General features: G+C 38.7%; 1 protein-coding gene across 1 annotated transcript in view; it reads left to right on the top strand.

Annotated features, from left to right (window-relative positions):
• THSD7B (thrombospondin type 1 domain containing 7B) overlaps positions 1-24,553 on the top strand; it is a 759,038-nt gene that overhangs the window by 486,896 nt on the left and 247,589 nt on the right. The window contains exon 12 of the mRNA XM_047871837.1: positions 20,325-20,519. Within this exon, the coding sequence (XP_047727793.1) occupies positions 20,325-20,519 (195 nt within the window). The remainder of the gene's footprint in view (positions 1-20,324; positions 20,520-24,553) is intronic.

Below are 24,553 nucleotides of genomic sequence, written 5' to 3'. Positions count from 1 at the left end.
TCTGTCTCTGTTAATGAAAGAAAGAAAGAAAGAAAGAAAGAAAGAAAGAAAGAAAGAAAAAAGAAAAGGAATTGCCTTCCAAAATTAAAGAAGGATGGATTTAGGATATGTTAAAGAAAAGAAAAAATCTATAATTAACCCAAATCTCTAGATTAAAAAGAAGTTACAGAATTTATACTAAAATATCTTACCAAAAAGCTAAGCTGATTTTCTCTCTCTCTCTCTTTTTTTTTTTTCTCTTAAAAAAATTGTCTATCTCAGGTGCCTGGGTGGCTCAGTTGGTTAAGCATCTGACTTTGGCTTAGGTCATGATCTCACAGTTCATGGGTTGGAGCCCCATGTCAGGTTCTGTGCTGACAGCTCAGAGCCTGGAGCCTGCTTCACATTCTATGCCTCTCTGTCTCTCTGCTCTCCCCCATTCATGCTCTCTCTCTCTCTCTCTCTCTCTCTTTCTCTCTCTTTCTCTGAAAAATAAATAAATATTGGGGCCCTGGGTGGCTCAGTCGGTTAAGCATTCAACTTTGGCTCAGGTCATGATCTCACAATTCTTGAGTTCAAGCCCAACAGCTCAGAGCCTGAAACCTGCTTTGGGTTCTGTGTCTCCCTGTCTCTCTGCCAGTCCCCTGCTCATGCACTGTCTCTCTCTCCAAAATAAATAAACATAAAAAAATTAAAAATAAATAAATAAACATTTAAAAAAAATTTTAAAAGCATAGATCAGTAATTTAGACATTTATATAATCTTTTGGTTTTTCTCCTTAGCCATATGAAAATTATGTCATCAATAACAAAGGTATTTAGCTAAATTAATCCTGGATTCTTCAGCTAGCTTACACTGAATTGTTTGTTAAAGGGTAACATAACAACTCAGTTGGTTTCAATACAAATCCATTTTGTCAATGATGTAATATTCAAATGCCTGGGTTCCTCTCCAGACATGTTTTTTATTGTGATAATGCAGATTATCAGTATTGAAGATTATAGAGCCAAGAGAACATCACTGTTAAAAAGAAAAATAGGTGTCATCTAAGTTTCCACTATTTGGAAAGTATTATTAAAAAGAAACTAAGTTTTCTTATTAACTCCTTAGGAAGAAGATTGTGTGTTGAGTTTTAGCTTTATCGGCTTCATTAATTCCCAATTCCCACCTAACTAGAAGATGTATTCATTATATTTGCTACTCGTATTGGGAACCCTGACCACAAAAAGACTGCTATCCCATAATTTTCAGAATTCTCAATCATATTTAAATAAAGTAGTCTTAGAACTCTGCTTGGAATTTCTCAAACCAGTCTTATTTTGATATATATTTGCTAAATCTTCTCGGTTTCTTTAATAATGGTTCATTTTTTTTTCCCAAGTAAACAGACTACTGACAGATTGGAATGTTAGCAGTACCTCAGTGTGTTAAAGCCAAGTCTTTTAAGAATATTTTACCATTTTCCCAGCTAGGCCCCCTGCTTTGCTTGGATCTGATTTGAGCTCATCGACTATCCCTTCCTGGTTGTTGTTGTTTTGAAACAACCTCAGACACTTGCCTTCCTTTTCCCCACAAGTTATCACAGTTTGGGAGGAAGCAGATCTCTGATGGTCAGTAATGAGTCTGTCTTGGCAGAGAATAAAACTGGGTTATTTGGGCTTGGGTTTGTTCATTGTTGTTGATAGTCTCTGACATTCATTTCTGGAATTATTTGCTTTAGCAAGCAGCAGCTTAGAGGAGTAGAGATGCCTTCACTACCAAAATTCATGTCTACTGCTTTGGAGTTGCATTGGACTATTTCTTTGTGACATGTGAGATCTAAGGGATATGTAAATTAAAGCTACTCTTCTAGAAATGGAGAAATAAGAATATGGAAATAAAACCTGAGATTATGTGATCTCTAAATCAGTGGTCTTTGAGAGTTGAATGTCTTAAAAGGGGCAGAATAGTTCTAAATAAGGAAAGTGAACTGAGAACTTCTAAATAACCAGCTGCCTTAGCTTTTCCACACAGCTAAGGAATAATTTCTTTCTTTTGTACTCTCTGGTGTTCCTGTAGTTCATCTCTCATTATGAGCTAATAACCACTTCATTTCATTTTTGTCATTTTGACTTCTGTTATCAACACTTTTCTCAGGGTCCAGTCCTAGTTTTTCCTTCTGGAGGTAAAAAATAAATTACATCAGGGGTGCCTGGGTGACTCAGTCAGTTAAGCATCTGACTTGGGCTCGGTCATACTCTCACAGTCCATGGGTCCAAGCCCCTCACTGGGCTCTGTGCTAATAGCTCAGAGCCTGGAGCCTGGTTCGAGTTCTGTGTTTCCCTTTCTCTCTGCCCCTCCCCTACTCACTGTCTCTCTCTCTCTCTCTCTCTCTCTCTCTCTCTCTCTCAAATGATAAACATTAAAAAAATAAACAAAAACAAGAAAAAAAATTCTTTTTTTAAAAAATGAGAGTAAATTAAATCAGCTGTCTAATCAACCTCCATGCCAACCAGCCACTTAACATGTCAAAAGCCAAGAACTAGGTTTCCTGTGTGTATTTCGATTATTGTCACAAAATAGAAGAAACAAACATTCCACCTTCTGTTGTTGTTGTTGTTGTTGTTGTTGTTGTTTTGTTGTTGTTTGGAGAAAGATAAAGATGTAAGTAGAGTATCTAGAGTAATGAAATATGAAATTAAACTCCATTTTAGTTTGTTGGCAAAAGAAGACAAATTGGAAGGGCTTTGCCTATAAAGAATGTATTTATGGAACATAATCTACTATATTATGTATTTGACTTAATATACTATTTTATATACCTGGGAATATTTTAAATATGTTAGTCTGTTTTACTCCTTCAATCCCTGTAAGTTTTATCAAATGTATAGATTTTCAATTTGAAGGATCAAATAGTTCTTCAACAGAAATAAAAAACTTAAATAATTCTACAAGGTTTTCTCCTTGCCTCCATTTGCCTCAACTACTTTCAACTATTTTAGCTGATTATGCTGTTTTAAAATCATGTCTCTAACTATGTTTGGTTTGTGGCATCTTATATTTTCAGCTTTAAGCATTAACCATTGTCTTCCCAGTATGATTAATAGGGACTTAGCTCTCTTGTATTATCCTGCCCTCGCTATGCTGATACACTTCCTATTTTCTCCATATGATTATCATGTAGTTTTATGAGATCAATGTATTCAGTGTTTATATTAATATGATTATATAAGTATTTTTTAAAGTCTTACTGTGTGTAAGTACACTATGATAATCATACATTTCTTGAAACGTTTTATTATCCATAGAGTTCCTAATTCTCTCAGTTTTTTCCTTCCCTTTGTTTTTCATCTTGAAAGATCTAAAGGATACATAAATTAAAGCTACTCTTCTGGAAATGGAGAAATAAAAACACAAAAATAAAACCTGAGATTATGTGATCTCTAAATCAGTGATCTTTAAGGTCTGAATGTCCTAAAAGAGGCACAATAGTTGTTCTTGTTGTTGCTGTTGTTTTAATTTATTTTTGAAAGAGACAGAGTGTGAGTGGGGGAGGGGCAGAGAGCAATCTAGACACAATCAGGGGCAGGCTCCAGGCTCTGAGCTGTCAGCACAGAGCCTGATGTGGGGCTTGAACCCACAAACTGTGAGATCATGACCTGAGCTAAAGTCGGACACTTAACCGACTGAGCAACCCAGGCACCCCCACAATAGTTCTAAATAAGGAAAGTGAACTGAGAACTTCTAAGTAACCAGTTACCTTTGCCTTCCACACAGCTCAGGAATTGAAAAACTCCCAAACTCTCCACTGATTGAGTAAATATTTTCTCAAGATAATCAGATCATATTTCAGACAAACTTTAATGGATTTTTCTGGCCTATTCAATCAATTTTTTTCATTCAACCCCATTTCTAGAGATTCTGTGTTGCAAGTCAGTTCACTTTTGGCTTTTTGTAGTTTCTACCTTTGAATTTAACATTTCCCTAAATTCATTCAATCCTTTGCCTCTTGCCCACTGATTTATGGCTTCCAAAATCATGACACCATTTTGTTCCTTCTTATTCTCTTAATGTGCTAGGGACTCACAAAGTTTACTGAAGTTTTACAAGGAAGTAGAAGTATAATCATGTTTCCTCTCTGCCATCTTTACCTGGAAGTCTAACTAATTTATATGTGTTATATAAAATGCCTTCCTGAGGCACCTGGGTGGCTCAGTTGGTTAAGCATCCCAACTTTGGCTCAGGTCATAATCTCATGGTTCATGAGTTCAAGCCCTGTGGCAGGCTCTGTGCTGACAGCTCAGAGCCTAGAGACTGCTTTGGATTCTGTGTCTCCCTCTCTCTCCTCCCCACCCCCTCTCAAAAATAAATAAACATTAAAAACAAGTCTTATAAAAAAATAAAATGCTTTCCTGAGTGAAGTATGGATTTATTTTTATCAGAATTGTAGAATTTTAGCAATGGTGTGCTAGTGTGCTATATGTATTTAACAACACATCATCAAATGAAATAAAAACAGTTACACATAAACGCTTGATTTAGGACCAGCTATCTATACTAATCTTGCAAGTTCTTGATAAAAGCCTGGATTACAATACACTTGAGAATGTTCTGTCCTGCCTGTACCTATAATGTCATCATGTAATATTAGAGCTGGAAGGCAGATCAACCTGGTCCATCTCCATCATTATGCATATAAATACACTTGATTTTTAATGAGCTGAACCCAGAGTGGGTCATGCGTCTCTCACAGGAAAAGCCAGAGTCAGACTCAGTCTCCTGACTGACCCTGTTCCATCTTCAGATTGTGTTTGGGTCCTGGTCATTGGTGTAGAATTCTGGCTAAAACACAAGTTCCACTTGGGCGCTATGAAGACTTGAAGGAAATGTGTGAAACAATGTATTATCAGAAGAAGTTTTGGTTATAGGCACCAATTAGCCTTGGTAATTTGAATTGTGCAGATGCCAGTACTAGCTCAAAGTAGTTAAATGTATGAACTGGATATTATTAGTCACACGAAGGTTTATTATTTCCTAGTGCTTAAAGGCAAAAATAGATCAAGTTCCTATCTTATAACCAGTAAGACACTAGAAGGCAGCTTTACTCTTAACTCAGCCAACTTTAGCAGGTAAAAAAAAAAATGCACATAAGAAATCAGAGGTCACTTGATTTGGGGGTATATATCACTTCAAACAAATTCAATTTCATATAAAAGCATGCATTGCTTACTTTGAAAAATGAATCTTTGAGGTTAAATACCATTATTCTGGATGGAAAACCTTTTGATAGCACGCTCTTCTGTTGCATTAAAGTAGATTCATTTCCTTCATATTTACTGCATACACCTTTTCAGGAATCCATCTACATATTGAATGAAGTGAGTTGTTCTTCATTAAAACGTCTTGTGAGAGAAGCTAAGTTGTATGACTAGCGAATATATATAGTGCATAAGAACTACAATATGATCCCTGAATCCACCATTACTCAGACTTTTATTATAGGATTTTATTAAGTTTGAGACTCTGGAACTGAATTAAAGTGTAACAAATTTGTTTTTCATAAAGGATGCAGCAAATGCATGGTCTCCAGAGGGACCGAAGACAAAATGGGGATTGAATAAATATAATTTCAGCAGCATCCTGGCAGAGTGTACAGAGGAAGAGACCCAACAAAATGAAAATAAATGTCTTTTCCACATGGCATCAGCTTTGTATATAACAGATAATTGATTATAATGGTAGTGATTACGATCCCATGTAAAGCATTAGTACTCATAGTGATCTACAAAGAGTAAATCATTTGTAGAAAAAGAAAATTTCCTTTGAACATGTTTTAAGTAGATCCACAAGACAATGTGGGATACTTTGGCAAGGGGTGGGGGGAATACATGTGGATATTGTGCTGATTTACTGTTTCTCTGTAGCAGCGAGATAATTAATACGCTGGGTCTTTGCAGTTGTTTTTCAATAGAGAACTCAAAATTACTTCTTAATTTGGAGTTTCACATCTCATTTGTTACTTAGTTACTGTTACTAGAATAATTATGTGATGCAAAGTTTAGCGTCCTGATAAATGATACAGCACTCATTATCAAGATAGCTTATTTCATGGCAGATAAGTATAGTTAAAGTTTCCGTTTTATATAGGCGTTTAAGAATCTTAGCTTTTGTACTCCAAGAGGAAGGTTTTTTTTTTTTGGGGGGGGGGGGTTGCTTTTTTTTTTTTATTTTGTACTTGGTGCAGTGATTCTCTGTGCCCAAGTCTTCCCTGTGCCTTTATATGAAGTGCAGCGGGTAACTGAATCACCATCCATCTGTCAAGCCCAGAGCAACTGTTAAAAAAATATCCAGCCCATTTATTCTCCTGATTTGGAAGTTGGTTGCACAACAGCTGTTTGCAGAGTTACAGGTGAAACTTATGTAAATACTGCCATAGTCCTTTAAAAATGGAATAAATCACCTTCTACATGCAGTGTATGAATTAGCATATTTATTCTTTCAAAGCTTCCAAATATACATTCCCCTTGTATGTGTACATAAAATAGGGGCTGGAGGAGTATAAAGCTTCTAGCATATTGCATAGTTATAGGCAATATTCTGTAGAATGAAGTGTTTATGAATTTTTTTCCAAATATATAAAAGAAACGTCAAGAAACTCATATGATTTGAATTGAGGACTTCATTCTGCATAAGACACAGAATTTAAATGTGGGAGATATTTCTGAAGGAATCTAATCTGAACGCTTTTTAGTGGCAGTGAGAAAAATGACTTGGAAATACGAGAAAACATCTCATCATTAGTTTACACCTCTAATGAGGCAATGATGGAGAAAGAAGGAGAGAAAAATAATTTATAAGAAGATTTATATTTCTTACCCTGACAGTTTTTAAAACATGGTAAGAATTTAGCTCTAACCACCATGAAATGCTTTTGTATTCTAAATACATTTACATACAGGTGGTTCATAGATATTCTATATTTTGTTGATTCCCCACACACATTAGAAGTTGAGTATTCTGTGTAGATTATAAGCCCTCTTAGGGCAGAAATTCTGTCTTATATTACTGTAATGTCTCACAGTTCAACTGATCATATTCTCTCAATAGCATTCTATAGAATTCTAATTTGGTAAGTATGGCACCACAGAAAGTCTAGACAATTGTAGTTTGTTTTTTGTTTTACTTAATGGAGGAAAAAATTTTAAAAATGAAACTTTGCAGGTCAGAAAACATATGAAAATAACTGTATTTTTAAAACTTGTTTATGTTTATTTTTGAGAGGGAGAGAGAGTGTGAGTAGGGGAGGGACAGAGAGAGAGGGAGACACAGAATCTGAAACAGGCTCCAGGCTCTGAACTGTCAGCACAGAGCTCAATGCAGGGCTCAAACCCATCAACCATGAGATCATGACCTGAGCTGAAGTTGGACGCTTAACCAACTGAGCTACTGAGCTACCCAGGCACCCTGCAAAGAACTGTATTAATGATAAAATCCTAATTCATTACTCATGGGAACATCTTTGTTTATAAAAGTTAATGTAAATGGTTTTGAGCCTAACTTCTGGGAGAATAATTTCTTTGGTAGCTGGTAAATGCTTATGATTCCCAGGATTTCTAGAAATGCAGCATCTGCCTGACATGATTTTGTGACATGACTTTTGAGCTTTTTCTTAAGAATTATATTTATAATTTATATTTGTTCAAGATTCAGAATATTTACGGGGCGCCTGGGTGGCACAGTCGGTTAAGCGTCCGACTTCAGCCAGGTCACGATCTCACGGTCCGTGAGTTCGAGCCCCGCGTCAGGCTCTGGGCTGATGGCTCAGAGCCTGGAGCCTGTTTCCGATTCTGTGTCTCCCTCTCTCTCTGCCCCTCCCCCGTTCATGTTCTGTCTCTCTCTGTCCCAAAAATAAATAAACGTTGAAAAAAAAAATTAAAAAAAAAAAGAATATTTACATTATACATTTTTACAGCAGCTTTGAGATACAATTTACTCTCCAATGTATGTGTATAGGTTGGTAGTTTTTAGTATATTCACAGAGTTGTGCAACCATCATGATAATCTAATTCCAGAAGATTTTCATCACCCCCAAAAGAAACACTATCCCATTAGCAGTCATTCCCCATTGAATTATTTTTAATGGAAGAAAGTCAAGTGAGATACATGGAACTACTCTAAGGTGTTATAAAATCAGGGAGAGAATCTCTGACATGTAACAAGGTTGGATGCAGTGATGGCTCCTTCATATTCGCTATCATGACCTAGAGTGATTGCTGTCAGTGTCTTGCGGAGTGTGATGATTTATATGCATTTATAATGGTTTTCTTCAATACAGGTTTTAATATCTCTGTAGGAGGAAGGACTCACAGAAGCATTCTAAATGGAAAGAGTGGCTGAGAACTTTGGAAGCTGTTTGCATAGCGTGTCCTCCCTTTCTGTTGAGAGTGTATGTTTTTTTTCAGTCTAGTTTAGGGAAGGAAGTAGCTGGAGATTAAAAGACTTGTCTGGCAGCTTTGTTAACAAATGAGCTACTCTTTGTAGCTGTTTATTTTGGGTGGTTTCACTGTGGCTGATTGGAAATCATTGGGGAACTAAAGATATTCCAAGACCACTTGTGTTCATACAAATGGGCTCTATGGTATCCTAGAGAGACAATTTTATGCTTTTCCTTCTTGGATTTAGGATTTCCACTGGTTACTTCTCCACTCTAGTGTAGGAGGATATGCTCACTCTACTTACCTGGAACCCCCTGATTTCTTGAATTTGCCAAGTGGTCAACACGAACCTCCTGTGCTCCCACTTCCACCACACATTCCCACGGGCCCACAGCTGAGGTAAACTGACCCCCAATCCCAGCATTCCCTTCGGGAATTTGCCACAGTCATCGTCAGCCTGAGTTTAAGATCTCACTGCTTTCTCCTCTGTGGCCCTCATGTGTATTAGCCATTTTTAAATATAATTGATGCATTGTTTGTAATTTTACTTTGTTCTCTTTTTTTCCATAAATGTTTACTTTTGTCAGTTTTAGTTAGGGGGGGAAAAGCCCCTTAAGTCAAGAGCCCTAACCGTGTGCATTTCTTTGGTTAGCTGTGAACACAGAGAGCTCCGGGGCTTAACAGAGGCCCTAGAATAAAGTAAATGGGCATTTTTTAACTGCACATTTTCTGATCTTGTATTAGAACCTAAATAAAGTGCTTCAAGGTTACCTAGGGACTAAGTATACATTATGAGCTCGCTAAGTATTTCTTATTTATTTAAAAATGCTTTTTCTCTGAGAAGGCAACAATAATTGGGGAGTATGTTTCCAACATGCAAAATGAGTTGTATCTTTCCATAAGCAAGTTTATAATTGGGCTCCTGCAGCCACACAGCTTCGCATATGGTACTTATGAGTCAATTAAAGCACCCTAACAAGCAATTATGGGTTTATTGTTTAATTCAATTTCCACAATTCATGCTGTTCCACTCAAAAGTTGCATATATGTCAGTCAGCATGTAATCATAAGCACACACTTTATTCAAACTCTAGTTTTGAAGAATGAGACCTTCAAATACTGTGCTCCCACATGCTGTGCTCTGCACAGGGAGAGAGAAAATACAAGGGAAAAACGAATGCATTTGGGGCATGGCAAGAACTGGCTTTTACTTCCAAATTGACTCATTTGGATATAGGCAAGTGAACATAAATTCTCCACTGACTTTTGATTGTCACAGAAATGCCATTGCTAGGATAGCCACTGAGTGAATTTAGAGTATGTGGAATGGTTGGTTGGTTCAGCTCAGGTGATTTAAATCCAAAGGGGAAGGGCCTGGGTTTGATCCTTGTGTGGAGGAGTTGGCTTGGTCATGTCAGGGTAACCCCGATATCTGTGCCTAGGAAATGCCAATGCTAACTGGCCACCTTTCCTGTTCTTCCTCATACTACCAGGGCTCCTGGCCCTCCCCCACACCAGGGCTGGCCATGTTGGGAGAGGATCAGAGAAGTCTGTGTCCACTGCAGCCGGAGTAACAGCATAGACAACATGGGAAGACTATTTCGTACAGCATACAAATGACAGTATTGATGTGCTTCCTAACCCTGGCCAGCTCTTGGCTCTTGAGCATGGAATGGGATGTGGGAGTGGCTCAGGACTGCCCTCGCTCATGCTGGACACTTCAGAGCATGTCCCCTTAGTAGAGATAACAAGACATGCTTGCTGTGAAAGAGAGCATACAGTGGGTCTTCTTTTTTGAGATATGGAAGTCTCTATTACCTCTAGCTATTCTCACTCCCTTCTCAATTCGAGTATTTCTCTGAAGAGATTTTCCTTCACTCATTCATGAAGCCAACAATTGAAGCATAAAAATTGGATGGGGGGAAGTGGCTTTGCATTTTGCCTGACTCAGACTGACCCAGGTGCTGGTATTCGGCAGAATAATATAGTATAGAATACTATATTAAATACTTGTATTTAATATAGATGTACATTCTTTTTTTTTTTTTTTAAGTAGTCTCCACACCCAATATGGGGCCTGAAGTCATTCATGACCCTGAGATCAAGAGGCACATGATCTACCAACTGAGCCAGCCAGGCACCGATAGATTCTTAATTATGCTTGATCTTGAATAAGAAAGAAGTCCACTTGCCTCTTTTCTCTAAGGATACCCCAAGCAGTGTATGGGAAGAGTAATTCTAAAGGTAGCCTGACTCTCAAAGTAAATAAATATTAAAAAGGTCAGGGTTGGGGGGAGGCACCTGGTTGGCTCAGTAGGTTAAGTATCTGATTCTTGATTTTGGCTCAGGTCATGACTTTATGGTTCATGAGGCTGAGCCCTGCATCAGGCTCTGCCCTGACAGTGTGGAGCCTGCTTGGGAACTCTCGGTCTCCTTTGTTGTCTGCCCATCTCATGCAGATGAACTTTCTTTCTCTCTCTCTCTCTCTCTCTCTCTGTCTCTTAAAATAAATAAGTAAACATTTAAAAAAATAATAAATGTTGCCTGGATGACTAAGGAGAGCCATGCCAGATAATTACAAAAAGAAAAAAAAAGAATTAAAATAGTTGTGAGAACATGGAATGGGAAAATCGTGGTAAGTCTGTCAAATCTGTGTTCCTTATTAGTGGGAACACATGAGGTAGGCCTGGTTCTTATTCTAATGAATGAGGCAATACTTCAGAGCTAGGAAGAAACACCTCTCCTCTATGTTGGAGGCTGAATAATAGTCCCCCAAAGTGGCAAGGTCTAATCTCTGGAAGCTGTGAAGGTCTTATGAGGCAAAAGGGATTTTGCAGATGTGATCAAGTTAAGGATCCTCAGGTGGGGATTATCCCAGGTTAATCCAGGAGGGTTAATCCCCAGGACGATCCAATGTAATCATGGCTGCCTTTATAAGGTAGCAGGAGGACTCAACAACGTGATGAGGAGACAGAGGGATGGGGTTGTGGAGGTGTGCTGCTGATACTCTGTGGGCCTGGCAGTGAAGGATGTAGGTGGCCTCTAGACGTCTTAAAGGGTGAGATACTTGATTCTCTCTCACCTCCAGAAAGAACCAGTCCCCATGGCTTCTTGATTTTAGCTTCCAGAAAATGATGCCGAACTTCTGACTCCCAGAATTTGTAAGTAAACAAATTTTGTTCTTTTTGTGGCTAAATTTGTGGTAATCTGTTACAGTGGCAACAGGAAAACAATCCCCTGGAAATAAATTAGCATTTTAAAAAATGGGGCATTTCTGAAACTAAAGGAAAGTGTTGGGCTTCCCAACAGAGTGCTTCTGTGCCCCTGCCTCTTACTCCACAGTGGCTTCAAAGAACCCATCTCTGTCTTTAGTGGCACCTCAATGTGTGTCAGTCACTTGTTGGGAGACCTGTGCATACACAAGCCAGACCCAGGCTTACCAGTCCTGGGCCTCCCCACCTAGTGGTGAAGCGTGTGTATGGCAGGCTTCGTATTTTTTAGGTGCTTCTTAATTTATACACTTAATCTAATCAGATTTCTCTCTGCAGCCTGTCATTAAGGCTTTAGGGAAAAGGACAGGGTAAAGGCCACCTCAGATGGAATATGGATGCAAATGCAGGAGAAGTGTCTGTCAGACAAGAAGAATAAAAGTTTTCCTCTTGCTGACAGAGTGGGTCCTGGGGAAGAAACACTAAGAACCTGGGGAAAGGGGAAGTAGAGCTGAATGAATGTCCATGCTGGTTTCTCTGACTCGGGGCTGATGTTGTCAGGGTAGAGGGCTTGGCTAATGAAAGGGAAGGAAGCTGAAGAGTTTGTGCTCCATGTTCTGTTTGGAACTCTGGGAAGAGGTGACCTATAGGGGCCCCACTCCATAAGGAGGGCCTTAGTGGCTCCCCAGATGTTCTTAGAGTTTCTTCTGCTGTGGAGTCTCCAGAAGTTCCTGCCTGCCCCAGGGAGGGTGAGGTGGCTGCTGGTGCTGTCTGGCAGGCATAACAGAAGAATCTGCTCTGGGTTCCCCAGGGCACGGATCACATGGCCCCAGCAGGTACCAGGACAGGCTAGGCCTCCTCAGCTAGAGGAATATTGTCCCTGAACAGGCTGAGAGGGAATCACCATGAGGTTTTGCGCTTGAGAAGAGACTCCAGCAGTGAATGACACCAAGGTCAGCAGTCATCAAGTGGACAAGGGCCACTGCAGGTGTTGGAAGAGTCCCAGAGAGCTTCTGAAGGATCTTGGCAATCCAAGACCCTTGCTGGGTTCCATACCCCGATGTCAAAGGGGGAAGTGGCTGAAAGAGGGAGACCGAAAAGAATCTACCTTAAAAGAGTTATTATAAATAGGAAGGACACTAATTAAAAGAGCCCAAACTGAGATAGCTTTAATTGGGCATTTGTACTTTTCCTGATTACCTACCAACAAGGGAGCTTTTAAGGACAATTACATCAGTCTATCAAAATAATTGGAAGGGAATGCAGTTTTGCCCTTAGACTCAGCAAGAGGTGGTCTCCTCTAACTCCTGTGTGTTTGAGGGCTCTTCTCTGGCCTTCTTCCAGCTTCCTTCCCACTCATGCAGAAGGAGAACCCCCCAAGCCAGCTTCCCTAACCACCCCCTATCTAAACTGTCTAGTTCTTAGAACCCTAGAATTTCCTGCCCATATGGCCCGAAGCAAGCTTCAAGGACAAAAGAGGGCTCTTGTGAGTCTGACCTGAGGAAAGCTGTGTCTAGCTATGTGTATATTCTAGACCTGAGGGTGGGTCACAGGCAGCTGACTTGTGAATGGAGTTTTGCAGGACTGACAACAGTCCCATTCCCAAGTGCAAGAAGGTTGCTCCTGGGGTAGAATTCAACTGGGAATGAGAAGGGAAGAAAGGGGGCTAAGGTGTGGGACTGGATGCAGGCACATTCCAGACTGAAACTTGAAGTCCTCCCAGAATTTTTATTGTAACCTAGCTAAGTCCTTATGAAAGCAAATACGTTAAGGTAGCAGAATAGAATGAATCGATGACACATTTATTAATGTTAATTTTTAATTCCTTAGACTTTTGGTTTATGACATCTTCTTACATTTTCACACCAGACCCCATATATGCTATGGGCAGCCTGGCATAATGTCATTAGGTTGGTAACTTCCCAGATACAGACCTTGTAATTCTATGCATGATGGATCTTCTCAAAGATAGGGAAGTAGAGTCCTGGGAGTGTGCTTAGCAAGGAAAGGAAGCCAGCCCACCATAGTGCTGGCTCTCGGCACAGGCCTGTGGTATGTCAAGCCCCTGGCTTGGCTCAAGTTGTTTTTACTGGATATATCTTACTCTGCTTACCTGTGTCAGTCCTTCCAGAAATCTGCTCTGCCCAGTGCCAGAGGCCCCAGGGCTATGCTTTTGCAGGGCCTTGAGAGTAGTGACCTTTTATTTCTACATTTCTTCCATCTGTGTACCCCCAGCCACAGTGCAGGGCCTGACATAGAGAACATGCTGGTTGTGCTGATCAGCTGTTGTCCATCGTTTTTGCTCCATGACCTGCATGTAAATAGAGCTTTGCACTCGAAGCTGCTCAGGGTTGCAGGACAGCAAGCTCATAGAGCCCCTCTGGTTTTCTAGCATGTCATTCCTGTTTCCTGGAAATCATGGCCTCTTGAAAGAAACTCTTCTTAACCTTTCTTGTCAACTGTTAAAATTGGACTCTAGTCCAGAGCAGTGTGGATCAAGTAATGTGGTTGTCCTTGGTGAAGGTGAGGAGTGTAAACAGACAGGAAGTAGCAATCTCCATCACACACTTAGTCTTCCCAGGCAGGACATCATCCTTTCTTACAAGGACAGCAACCCCTGCCCTCCTCATAACATAAGCCTGAGAAGGCTGCCTAAACCTCCCACATTGAACAGCAGGCAGTTCTTTAAAAATTAACTCAGACACACTGAGAATTCATAGAGGACCTTGCTTTGTTTCTTCTGCTGAATAATCAGATAAATTTACACTGTGAGTCAGGGCATTCCTTTTCATGCTGCTAAAATCAAAAAGAGTGAGGTAACAGGGGAAAGCTATTAGTAACTCTGGTCTTCTTTTTGTGATTTTTATTTATTTTTTTCTTCCAAGTCTCAGCTTGTCTCATAATTATGAGAAAGGTGAAGAAACTGAACTCCGTTCTATGTGTGTTAGCTACTGTGAATGGGAAAATACAACCTTGGGTTTTACAAAGGTTTCTGGAGAGTTCCAGGTCACCCCTGCCCTACCCATTTACCAGGTGACTGTTGTATGAGAGCGCTTGTCTGAGTGGCTCGGCTCAAACACCTGCTTCTCCATTATTCCTTAAGAATACTCAGCTGTCCCAGACAGCTAGTCTGACAACTTTCTGTCCAAAGCTTAAGGTAGCTACATTTCCAACAGTGCCCAGTAACGAGATTGTTCTGCAGCTATTGGAGCTAATTTTACCCAAGAGTACAATTTTCCTCCAGCAAAGACAACAATATTCCAAGTTTAATAAAGGATTATCATTGAACATTGAATTGCCATCCCTTAAACAATTCAGTTCAGGTAGAAATGCATGACAGGAAGAGTCTGTAGTAAATGTCTCTCCCTTTCCTCATAGACTTTGCCTACTAGTGTAGTAGAGTACTTTAACTACTTAAAAACACCAAAAGGGAAATATTTGCTCTAGATTGTGGCCTGCAAGTGATTTGCTATGATCCAAAGGACCCAGGACTCAGAGTTAAACTAAATAGCAGATGTCTGACAGATAAATTCTCCCTAATGGCTTATTTTCAGCCTGCCTATTGTGCATCCTTTCTATTTAGGACTAAAGTACCTACTTTTCCTTTCTATATCAAGTTTCCTCACTGGTTATCTCTATTAGGGAGACTACAACATTGTACTATGGACTCTTGTCACTGCCACTATTGTAGCCTCCCAGAGGCCAGATTATTTTTATGTACATGTATATGTATGTGTAAACACAATGCTTTCATAATTGTTTATAGTTACTTATTGTGACTGGATGGATGGTTGGATGAGTGAATGGACCAAGTTTAGTAAGATAAACAGGGAACAAAATGTCGTAATAAAGATCCAGGTGTATAAGCAAAGTCTGATGTTAAGACCACTGTATAAGTAGAGAAAATGACTTTAAGATGTAGTCCTGATTTTTAGGGGATGAACAATTTTTTTCTGGCCTTATCTCCTCTCTTGATCAGAAATGAAGCGTTAATGGTTCTAATGGTCAGAAAAGTTTGATAAATGCCCCTAAATATTAGATGTTAAAAATTCAGCTTTAGCATACAGTGGCATGTCACGTGTCTATGCTGGATAGGACCACCTCGGTGAGTGAGGTAAAAAGTTGCTAATGTGGGCAGCACTCTTCTGTGCAAATGTTCACTGTCCTCTCATGACATTCTTAAGAGTTAAGGATTTTGATCTTAGTGCTTCTGGAAGGAATTCCCAATGGGCCTTGGATTTGTTTCTTTCTTTGTAGTTCTCTCCTCTGGTAGCTTAGACTCCTTTTTGTAAACCGTAACCGAATACACAGAGCATCACTTGGAAGTATAACAGACAATATCCTTGGGAGAGCCATGCAATCTTGGGAAGAAGCTACTGACCTCAACAGTATAATTCAAAGGAGACTCCAGTTACACTTCTTAGGAGTCAAGACTAATTGGTGGGATTTGGAGAATTTTTCCTGAACCAAGACAAGTGATGGTAGATTCTTCTTTCCTGGTGCTTGTTAGGTTTTTATTTCCAGTAGACTTCATTATAAAATTAGGTCAGTCTCCAGTTGAATGTGCCAAGTGCTTCAGTACTGTGCTAAGTACCTCATCTGCATCAATTTATTTTATGGTGTAGGCATTCTCCTTCTCATTGTATGGGTGAGTTAATTGAGTCTTCAGAGAGTTGACATAACTTGCTCAAGGTAACAAACAACAGCAACAAAATAGTCACTCTTAGTTCTGTTGGCACCAGGGTGTATAATTTTATCAGTACACTTTGCTATGTCAGTAGTAGGTCTTTTTTTTTTTTTATTTATTTTTGTAACGTTTTTTATTTTATTTTTGAGAGAGACAGAGACCGAGTACGAGCTGGGGAGGGGCACAGAGAGAGGGAGACACAGAATCTGAAGCAGGCTCCAGACTCTGAGTTGTCAGCACAGAGCCCAATACAGGGCTCGGACCCACAAACCGTGAGATCATGACCTAGGCTGAAGTCAGCCGCTTAACTGACTGAGCCACCCAAGCACCCCCTCAGTAGTATTTCTTAAAAGAATTTCTCTGACGTGATTAATCTACATAACTTTAATGACTAAAAACTATAGTGTAGATTTAAAGTAATTAATACATTTAAAAAATAGCTTTTCCTTAGGAGTTGGCCTAATGGAAGGAGGCTCTAAATTGGATCGTTCCAGTAGCTACTAGTGACCCTCATTTACTCTAAATATCTTATCTTTTTGTTTCCTGGTTTTCCAGTCCTTCAGACTTGGTGCTTGATATTTCTTCAGTAATTTCCTACCCTCTAGTAAAGTATATAGTTCAGTATCCAGCCATCCAATAAATATTTATTGAATGATTAATCTTCTACTAGAACATTCCCAAGAAGGAAATACTGATTTATGGTTTTGTGTCTAGTGATTTTTTTTAGAATCTTGAGCTTGGAGAAATCTGAAAACAATAATGCCTGACTGTATGCTGATGATTTTATGATCTGTAGTGTGTCAGTTGCCACTCATCTTTGGGTCAAGAGACCGTCAGTAATAACACACAGCAGGGATCTTGAGATTAATGTGGGTGTCGTCCAACTTCATGCTACAACTGTGGATGCTTTCTTTGGCCCGTAGAACTCCCTAAAGTCTCCATTAGATGACTCAAATACGCCTATTTGTATGGGAGCAATGGAACTAATTTGTTCTACCTAACCTAATTAAAATGTAGTGAATATGTTTATGTCATATTTGACATATTGTTTGACTAATGGGGATTTGAAGTTTAGTGCCAGAATCCTGTGAGATTCAATCATGGTTTTCTCCTTCATCCCTCAGATTTTTAGAATGACCAAGGAAGAAGTTAGGCCAAGGAGAATGATAGTGTGTGCATGTATACCTGTGAGAACTATCAGCCTGCTTGACATAAAATAAATTAAAAATTGCTCTAATTTTTTTAAAAACTTAAAATTAAAAAAATAAATACAAAGGGATTATAATTGATAGCATTTATTGAACCCTTAGTGTACAAGAGATACTGTTTTAAGATTTCTCACAACTCTTTGTTATAGGTATCTTATCATTTTAAAGATAGAGTCTAAGCACAAAGACTAAATAACTCAGTTCAAGATGTTTGGAATTGGAATTTGCATTCATACCATTTGACAAGAATGTCTATGGATTACATCATGCTATAGTTATTATTAATTTTTAATGCTTTTTCATTAATGTAAAATAGGTCAATATAGACATTCATAAGTCTAGTATTTGCTAATGTAATTTGCAGAATTTCAAAATATCACTGAATGTTTATCATAGTTGTCAAGTTATAAACTTACGTGAAGAATTATCTTAAAAAAACTTTATCAAAAAAAATACCTCATTTGTATATACATAGGAGTTCAGGTTTCAAATATCAATGCTTTTACAAAGTATTTAAATTTCCCCTTGATCAGTACATTGTTATCTTAAGGGAAACATATACCTTGGGAAGATAAGTCACCTAAATTGACTGCAGATTAGTTATCTAAACATGCAATTCCAGTAACATTTGCCTGCACCTTCCCTGAGATAAAGTATGTTGGTGTATTCATCATTAATGACTATAATAGTCCCAACAGGCCAAACACGGGGATGTTGGCTTTTTGTGCAGTGGATTTTGTTCCTAGGATGCAAATAAAAATCAAAACAAATTATTCAAAATACGTGAATAATCCCACCTGCCACAGAGCAGATGCACAAATGGGGAAGTGTGTGTGCACCCATTATCATCTTAGCTAATTTCTTGGTCCTAAAGCATACACTGGGTTTGGCTTTCAGTTAAAACACACACACACACACACACACACACACACACACACACACACACACACATTGAATTGTTGTCTGTGCTCAGAATAATGAAAGGAATTCAGAATATAAGAACGGGCAATTAAATGGAGCTCCTATGTACACTCAGCCTGCCTTACAGAAGTTTCTATATAAAGTATTCTTAACAATATTGATCCTAAGCTGTGGTAGGTTTTTTGCTTGTAACTTGGTGGATTTTAGAGTTGTAATAAAGATGACCTAAACTATGATTTCTTTAGGATGATGAATTCAGCAAATATCCAATAACATGCACCATATTTACAGACACGATGCCAAATGTAGGTTGTCAGTGGAAAGGCTTCATCAGAACCACCTGGGGCACTTAAAGGCAAAAATATTCCTAGAATTTTTTTTCCCCAGAGATGTTGATGCAGTAGGTTTGAAGGCATGCCATAGAATCTGTGTCTTCTCATAAACCTCCATGGCTAGGAATCCATTTAGAAGAGTAGTTTTCACCTAGGGCAACATTTGGCAATGTCTGGAACTTGCAGTTTTCACAACCAGGAGGATGTGTGTGCTGCTGGCATCTAGTAGGTAGAGGCCAGGGATGCTGCTAAATATCTTACAGTGCACAAGAAACACAGGTCTACACAACAAAGTATCCAACCCAAAATGGCAATAGTTGCAGGGTTGCAAAACACGGGTCTAGAGAATATAGACACAACCCTAGAGGGTCCATAATTAGGGTGAATAAAAGATGCACAAAAATATCCTTTATACTTAAATGTCACTAGCTCAAAGAATCAAATACAGAATTGAGGTAAAGTATTTATGAAATTTTGCTTAAGATTATTGGTTATTTTATGGTATGACTAGAAGCATTCTCATTGAAAAATGCTGTGAATGAGACATAACTGCCATTGATAGGGTATCTGTAATGTGAATTATCTGGATAGATTACACCTATACTTGAGAAAAAAGTATTGAAAATTTTTCATTGATCCTAAAATGTTAATAAGGAAAGGTTTACTAAGAAACAACATTTTTTTTTTTACTATTTTTTTATGTTCGTTTATTTTTGAGAGAACGAGTATGACCAGGGGAGTTGCAAAGAGAGGGACAGAGGATCTGAAGCAGGCCCCGTACTGAAAACAGAGCCCTATGTGGAACTCAAACTCCTGACCTGAGCCGAAGTTAGACACTTAATCAGCTGAGCCACCCACATGCCACAACACATTTTTAAAAAAATTAATGTTTTTATTTATTTTTGGGACAGAGAGAGACAAAGCATGAGCAGGGGAGGGGCAGAGAGAGAGAGAGGGACACACAGAATACCAAGCAGGCTCCAGGCTCTGAGCTGTATGTCAGTCCAGAGCCCAATGTGGGGCTAGGATTCACAGACTGAGATCATGACCTGAGCCGAAGTTGGATCTTAACCGACTGAGCCACCCAGGCGCCCCATTTTTTTTTTTTAATACTGGTTGTGAAGTGAAAATAGGACCACTCTTAGAAGAGCCATTTAAACAAGCAAAGTAAATTAAATCTAGGAAGAATTCACATGATTTTAATGGTTTTGTCCTTTTTTGTCCTCTATTACTTTTACATATTCTTTTAGTTTTAGATCATCCCTGGAGACCAGATACAAGCTCATGTACAATAAATTACAGAAAGTTATTTTGGTTGCTGTCAATGTAACCAAATTGGATTAATAATGAAACCAATTAAATCCTCAAATACCTCCACTGGCAAGGGTAAACCTTTAATTTCCAGAGAGAAATAGGGTTAGCTATGTTAAACACACATAGTCACAGTGATAACCAAATTTGCAAACACTGGGGGGATTCTGCTATTTTGTCGAAGAACCCGCAGCAGACTGATTGAATCAAAATAATACAAACGAATCCATGTGTTGTTGTTTTGTTTTGTTTTCTTGTAAAGCGGTCTCCTGCATCTCTGATGACAACCAGTCGGCAGAAATGATGGAATGCCTCAAGCAGACAAATGGCATGCCTCCCTTTGTGCAAGAATGCACGGTCCCGTGTCGAGATGACTGCACCTTCACGGTTTGGTCCAAGTTTACACCCTGTTCCACAGATTGTGAAACAACCCGAAGTCGACGGCGACAGCTCACAGGTAGGGTATGGGACAGCTCATAGGTAGGGCGTACCTTTCATTTCTTAGCTTCAGACAATAGATGTGTTTCTGAACCTGCCACAGAAGATGGAAGCTCCAGAAGGACTAGAAATGGTATCCGGTCTCTCCCTTTCCCAGCCAATTACTGACTTGATGTATCTTCTGTGCCTATGCCTGCCACGTAATATCTACTCATTTTTTGTGTAATGATATGGACCATTCTATAGCTATTAAGTTCCTCTCTATAGGACTTTATAATGTTTACAGTCTTAAATGGCAATATAGCCACAAGCTAGCTTGGAATAGTTAATGACAAAGATTCTGGTATTTTGTCATATCAGAATCTCAGCAAAGTTGATAGCAGTGACTGATGTGTAAAACCCATCAAAGGCAGATCTAACCTGTATCATTCTTTTTGCCATTACCTTACAAGCAATTTAACATTTTAAAATGTTAGTAGTGCAAGATAAGTCAAATTACATATATAGGTTCTGCTTTTGTGGTATATTATTTTGGTTCTGTTTGCATCCGTGCAGTTTAATGGAAATTAAAGTAATTAATAGTTTAATCAAAGTGCTGGAGCTATTTTTGCCTGTAATATACAAATAATTGATGCAGTATAGCATATTGTACTACTACTCTAGATAAATATCCCAGAATTTCTTGTAGTTGTATTTGCATATCCAGAAAAACTTAATTTAGGTAATGAAGACCCAGAGGAAAAATGCCAAAATAATCACTGGGATAATAAAATTGGTGTTGACATTGAAGAATTAAGCACCGAAGACCATTTGTTCTTAAAAGCAATTTAAGGGCTAATTCTCTTGGTTTCAAATTCCCTTTGTTTGAATGCATTGCTTACAAGATTGTTTTAAATTTAACTCACTCTAATGGATTTACTTAATCGATGAGAGCCTTTAACAGGGTTTTTGCACACAACCCGGGAGCCCATTCATAATGTAGGTGAAATGTATAATCAAATAGAAACAGTCAAGTATGCTGCACTTTGTGCTTTTTTCCTCAAAATTCTGTGCATATATAACTTTATGCGGCATTGCTTGTGTTTCTAAAATGAAAATATACTTACAGGGAATATAATGCAGTAGAATGTGTGTGACAGGAATAATTTCAAGTTCAGGTGTAACAGTTTTGAAGGAAAGGCTGTTTTTAATTAGTGGCCAGTTTTTGCCTTTTTCTTTGTTCTTGAGGGTTTACTGATGGTATTTTATACCTGATAATTGAAAAAGAGAATATCAAAAATCCCAAGATATTTATTAAACTAGTGAATTTTGTTATAAATTGTCAAAGCTGACAAATTTAAAATAAACTTTTTGTGTAAATATTGGAAAAGCCATTGTATGCTTTGCTGCAAACTCTATCCTAAGAATTAATCCTACCAAAAAACTTAATTTTTTTCTGAATTATTATTAATTATGCTTTTTGCTTGCTAATGGACATTTGTGTGTCTTCATGTCTTGGAAATAACTGGTCAATTTTATGAAACACCTACATTGTAGGGGAAAAAAATCAACAATCATGTATTAGGTGTGTGGGGGGCAGTAGTGAATTGAAATTTGTCACTTCTTAAGACTTATTTTCATTGTTGTGATAATATGGTTGCATTTTGGTTTCTCATGTAACTTGGTGGTAAACTTAAGTAATCTCTAACATGAGCGGTAGTAAAAGGCATGGGCTTAGACTATAGAACAATGGGACTCTCTCTAACACAAACACATGGGAAGCACACAGTAATACTCGCCACTGCATGGAATAATGGGCCATTTAGGGTGTTGTTCTTGTTTTCCATTTTTTTTTTTTTTCCATTTTTAACAACAGGCCTTAATTCAATATCTGAATGTTCTGGGTGTTGTACCTAAACGGGATCATCCTAGGTTTTAGATTGAATGGTATTTATAGTAGTTGTTTATACAGTGCTGAAAATAATCCATTGAGTGGATTTGTTCATGTTATTAATATATAAAATAACTTGATAAATAATATTTAATATATTCTTAGAGTTTTATGTCTTGGGGGAACAGGCACAAATTTCCCTCTGACTTAAGTGGGGAAAAATATCTTTATAGTTGTATTAGCGGTAGACTTTTTTGTTATCTTGGTTTTTTTTTTTCTTTTTGGTGTTTTTTTATTTGTTTTTAAGTACTAACTAGTCCTGAATCCACAAGTTAATGCTAATTATTTACTATAATGTAATCAAAGTAAAGGACCAGTGATAATTTGTTTCTTATTTTGAGAACCATTTCTGTATGAGTTTACTGCAATCTTTCTTGAAACAGTGGTGCCACATAATTAAGGATATCCCAAATACAGATATGGCATATATGAGTACAGAATGCTTTTTCTGCCAGCAACTTTTGGTTGCCTTGTAGATTAGTATCTTCCTATTCTGTCTTGCTCTCACTTTCTCCTTTTGTCTTCACTTTCTCCCCCACTCTACCACTTTTTAAATCTTACTTTCTTAATGAACAGTTTACTTACGTGTGCTAGGCCTTAGGAATACTACTGGGGAAGAGATAAGCATCCTACTTTAAGAGCTTCCACTGTAATGGAAGATAGGGAATTTATTACAGTTACAACCCAGTATACCACTTGTGACAATAGCTGTGATATTAGTGCTACATTAGTTTCTTAATGCTTCTGTAACAAATTACCACAAATTTAGTGGCTTAAAAAGAACACAGATTTATTCTGAGTTGTATAGGTCTAAAATAAACGTGTGTGTCACCAGACTGAAAACAAAATGTTGGTGGATCTTCATGCCTTTCTGGATGCTCTAGGGGAAATTCCTTTCCTTTTTCTAGCTTCTAGAGGCTGTCCACATTCCTTGGCTCATGACTCTTCTATCTTGAAATTCAGTAACATTGTGTCTCTCTGACCATTCTGCCTCTGGTTTAGGAAAGATTGTCTGCCCTGCAACTAGGTTGGACCCACACAAATAATCCAGAATAATCTCATCCCCAGGTCAATAATCTTAGTCACATCTACACAGTGCATTTTGCCATCTAAGGTAGCATAATTATAAGAAATAGGATGTGAGCACTCTTGGAAAGGCATAGCTTGTGGTAGGCAGAATAAAAGTACAGAAGAATACCTTTTCCAGGGGTAACTAATACTTTACCCCTGCCACAGAGGAAGTACAAGCAGGCATTAATTAGACTATGGAGAGAGGTTGGAACCAAGGAAAATTTCTGTTGTAAGAAATGCAAAGGCCAGAAACCAAGGAGTCATTTCCAGGAACTGAAAGATGCTTGTTTTGTCTAGCTTGTAACATGCCCCAGGCAGAGTGGCATCACACAGGCAGGAGGCAGGTGCTAATGGTATCAGATACTTAAGGGCCTTGATGACCATGGCAAGGAGCCTAGAACCATGGTAAGTCACTGAAGACTTTTAAGTAGATGAATGACATGATCAGACTTCCATCTTTGTGAGCTGGTTCTAACTGCAGAGTGGGGAGAAGATGAAAAGGAAAATAAGGTATAAAATATTAGAAGAAGCTGTTGTGATTTAAGCTGGATATCTGGAGATGGGCTAAATATGGGTGGTATTGGTCAGAATGGAAACAATGGACTGATTGAAGAGATACTTAGTCATTTGATATGATCTTTTTCATTAATCAGATACAGGTAGTCGGGTAGAGCAACAGAATTCAAGTCTGACCTTTTACATTTTGACTTGGTCATGTTGGTATACTTGGTAAATGAAGATGGAGAAAGGAAGGCCCTGGTGTGAAAAGCTTGAGGATGGGTTTTGCCAGGTTGAGTTTGGCCTTTAAAGTTCCAGTCTGTGGCTCAGAATCTTGAGCAAGAAATCTAGAATGGAGATAATAATAAGGAATTTAAGAGCTGTAGATGATTTAAACTCTTCCTGTGGGTGGGGCGCCTGGGTGGCTCAGTTGGTCTGTGCTGACAACTCAGAGCCTGGAGCCTCGGATATCCTCTCCCCTCCCTCTCCCCTCCCTCTCCCCTCCCTCTCCCCTCCCTCTCCCCTCCCTCTCCCCTCCCTCTCCCCTCCCTCTC

The sequence above is a fragment of the Prionailurus viverrinus genome, chromosome C1 (assembly GCF_022837055.1).
Source record: "Prionailurus viverrinus isolate Anna chromosome C1, UM_Priviv_1.0, whole genome shotgun sequence".
NCBI classification, from domain to species: domain Eukaryota; kingdom Metazoa; phylum Chordata; class Mammalia; order Carnivora; family Felidae; genus Prionailurus; species Prionailurus viverrinus.
Note: the sequence above shows the minus strand (reverse complement) of the source record. Positions and strands in the feature narration are given on the sequence as shown.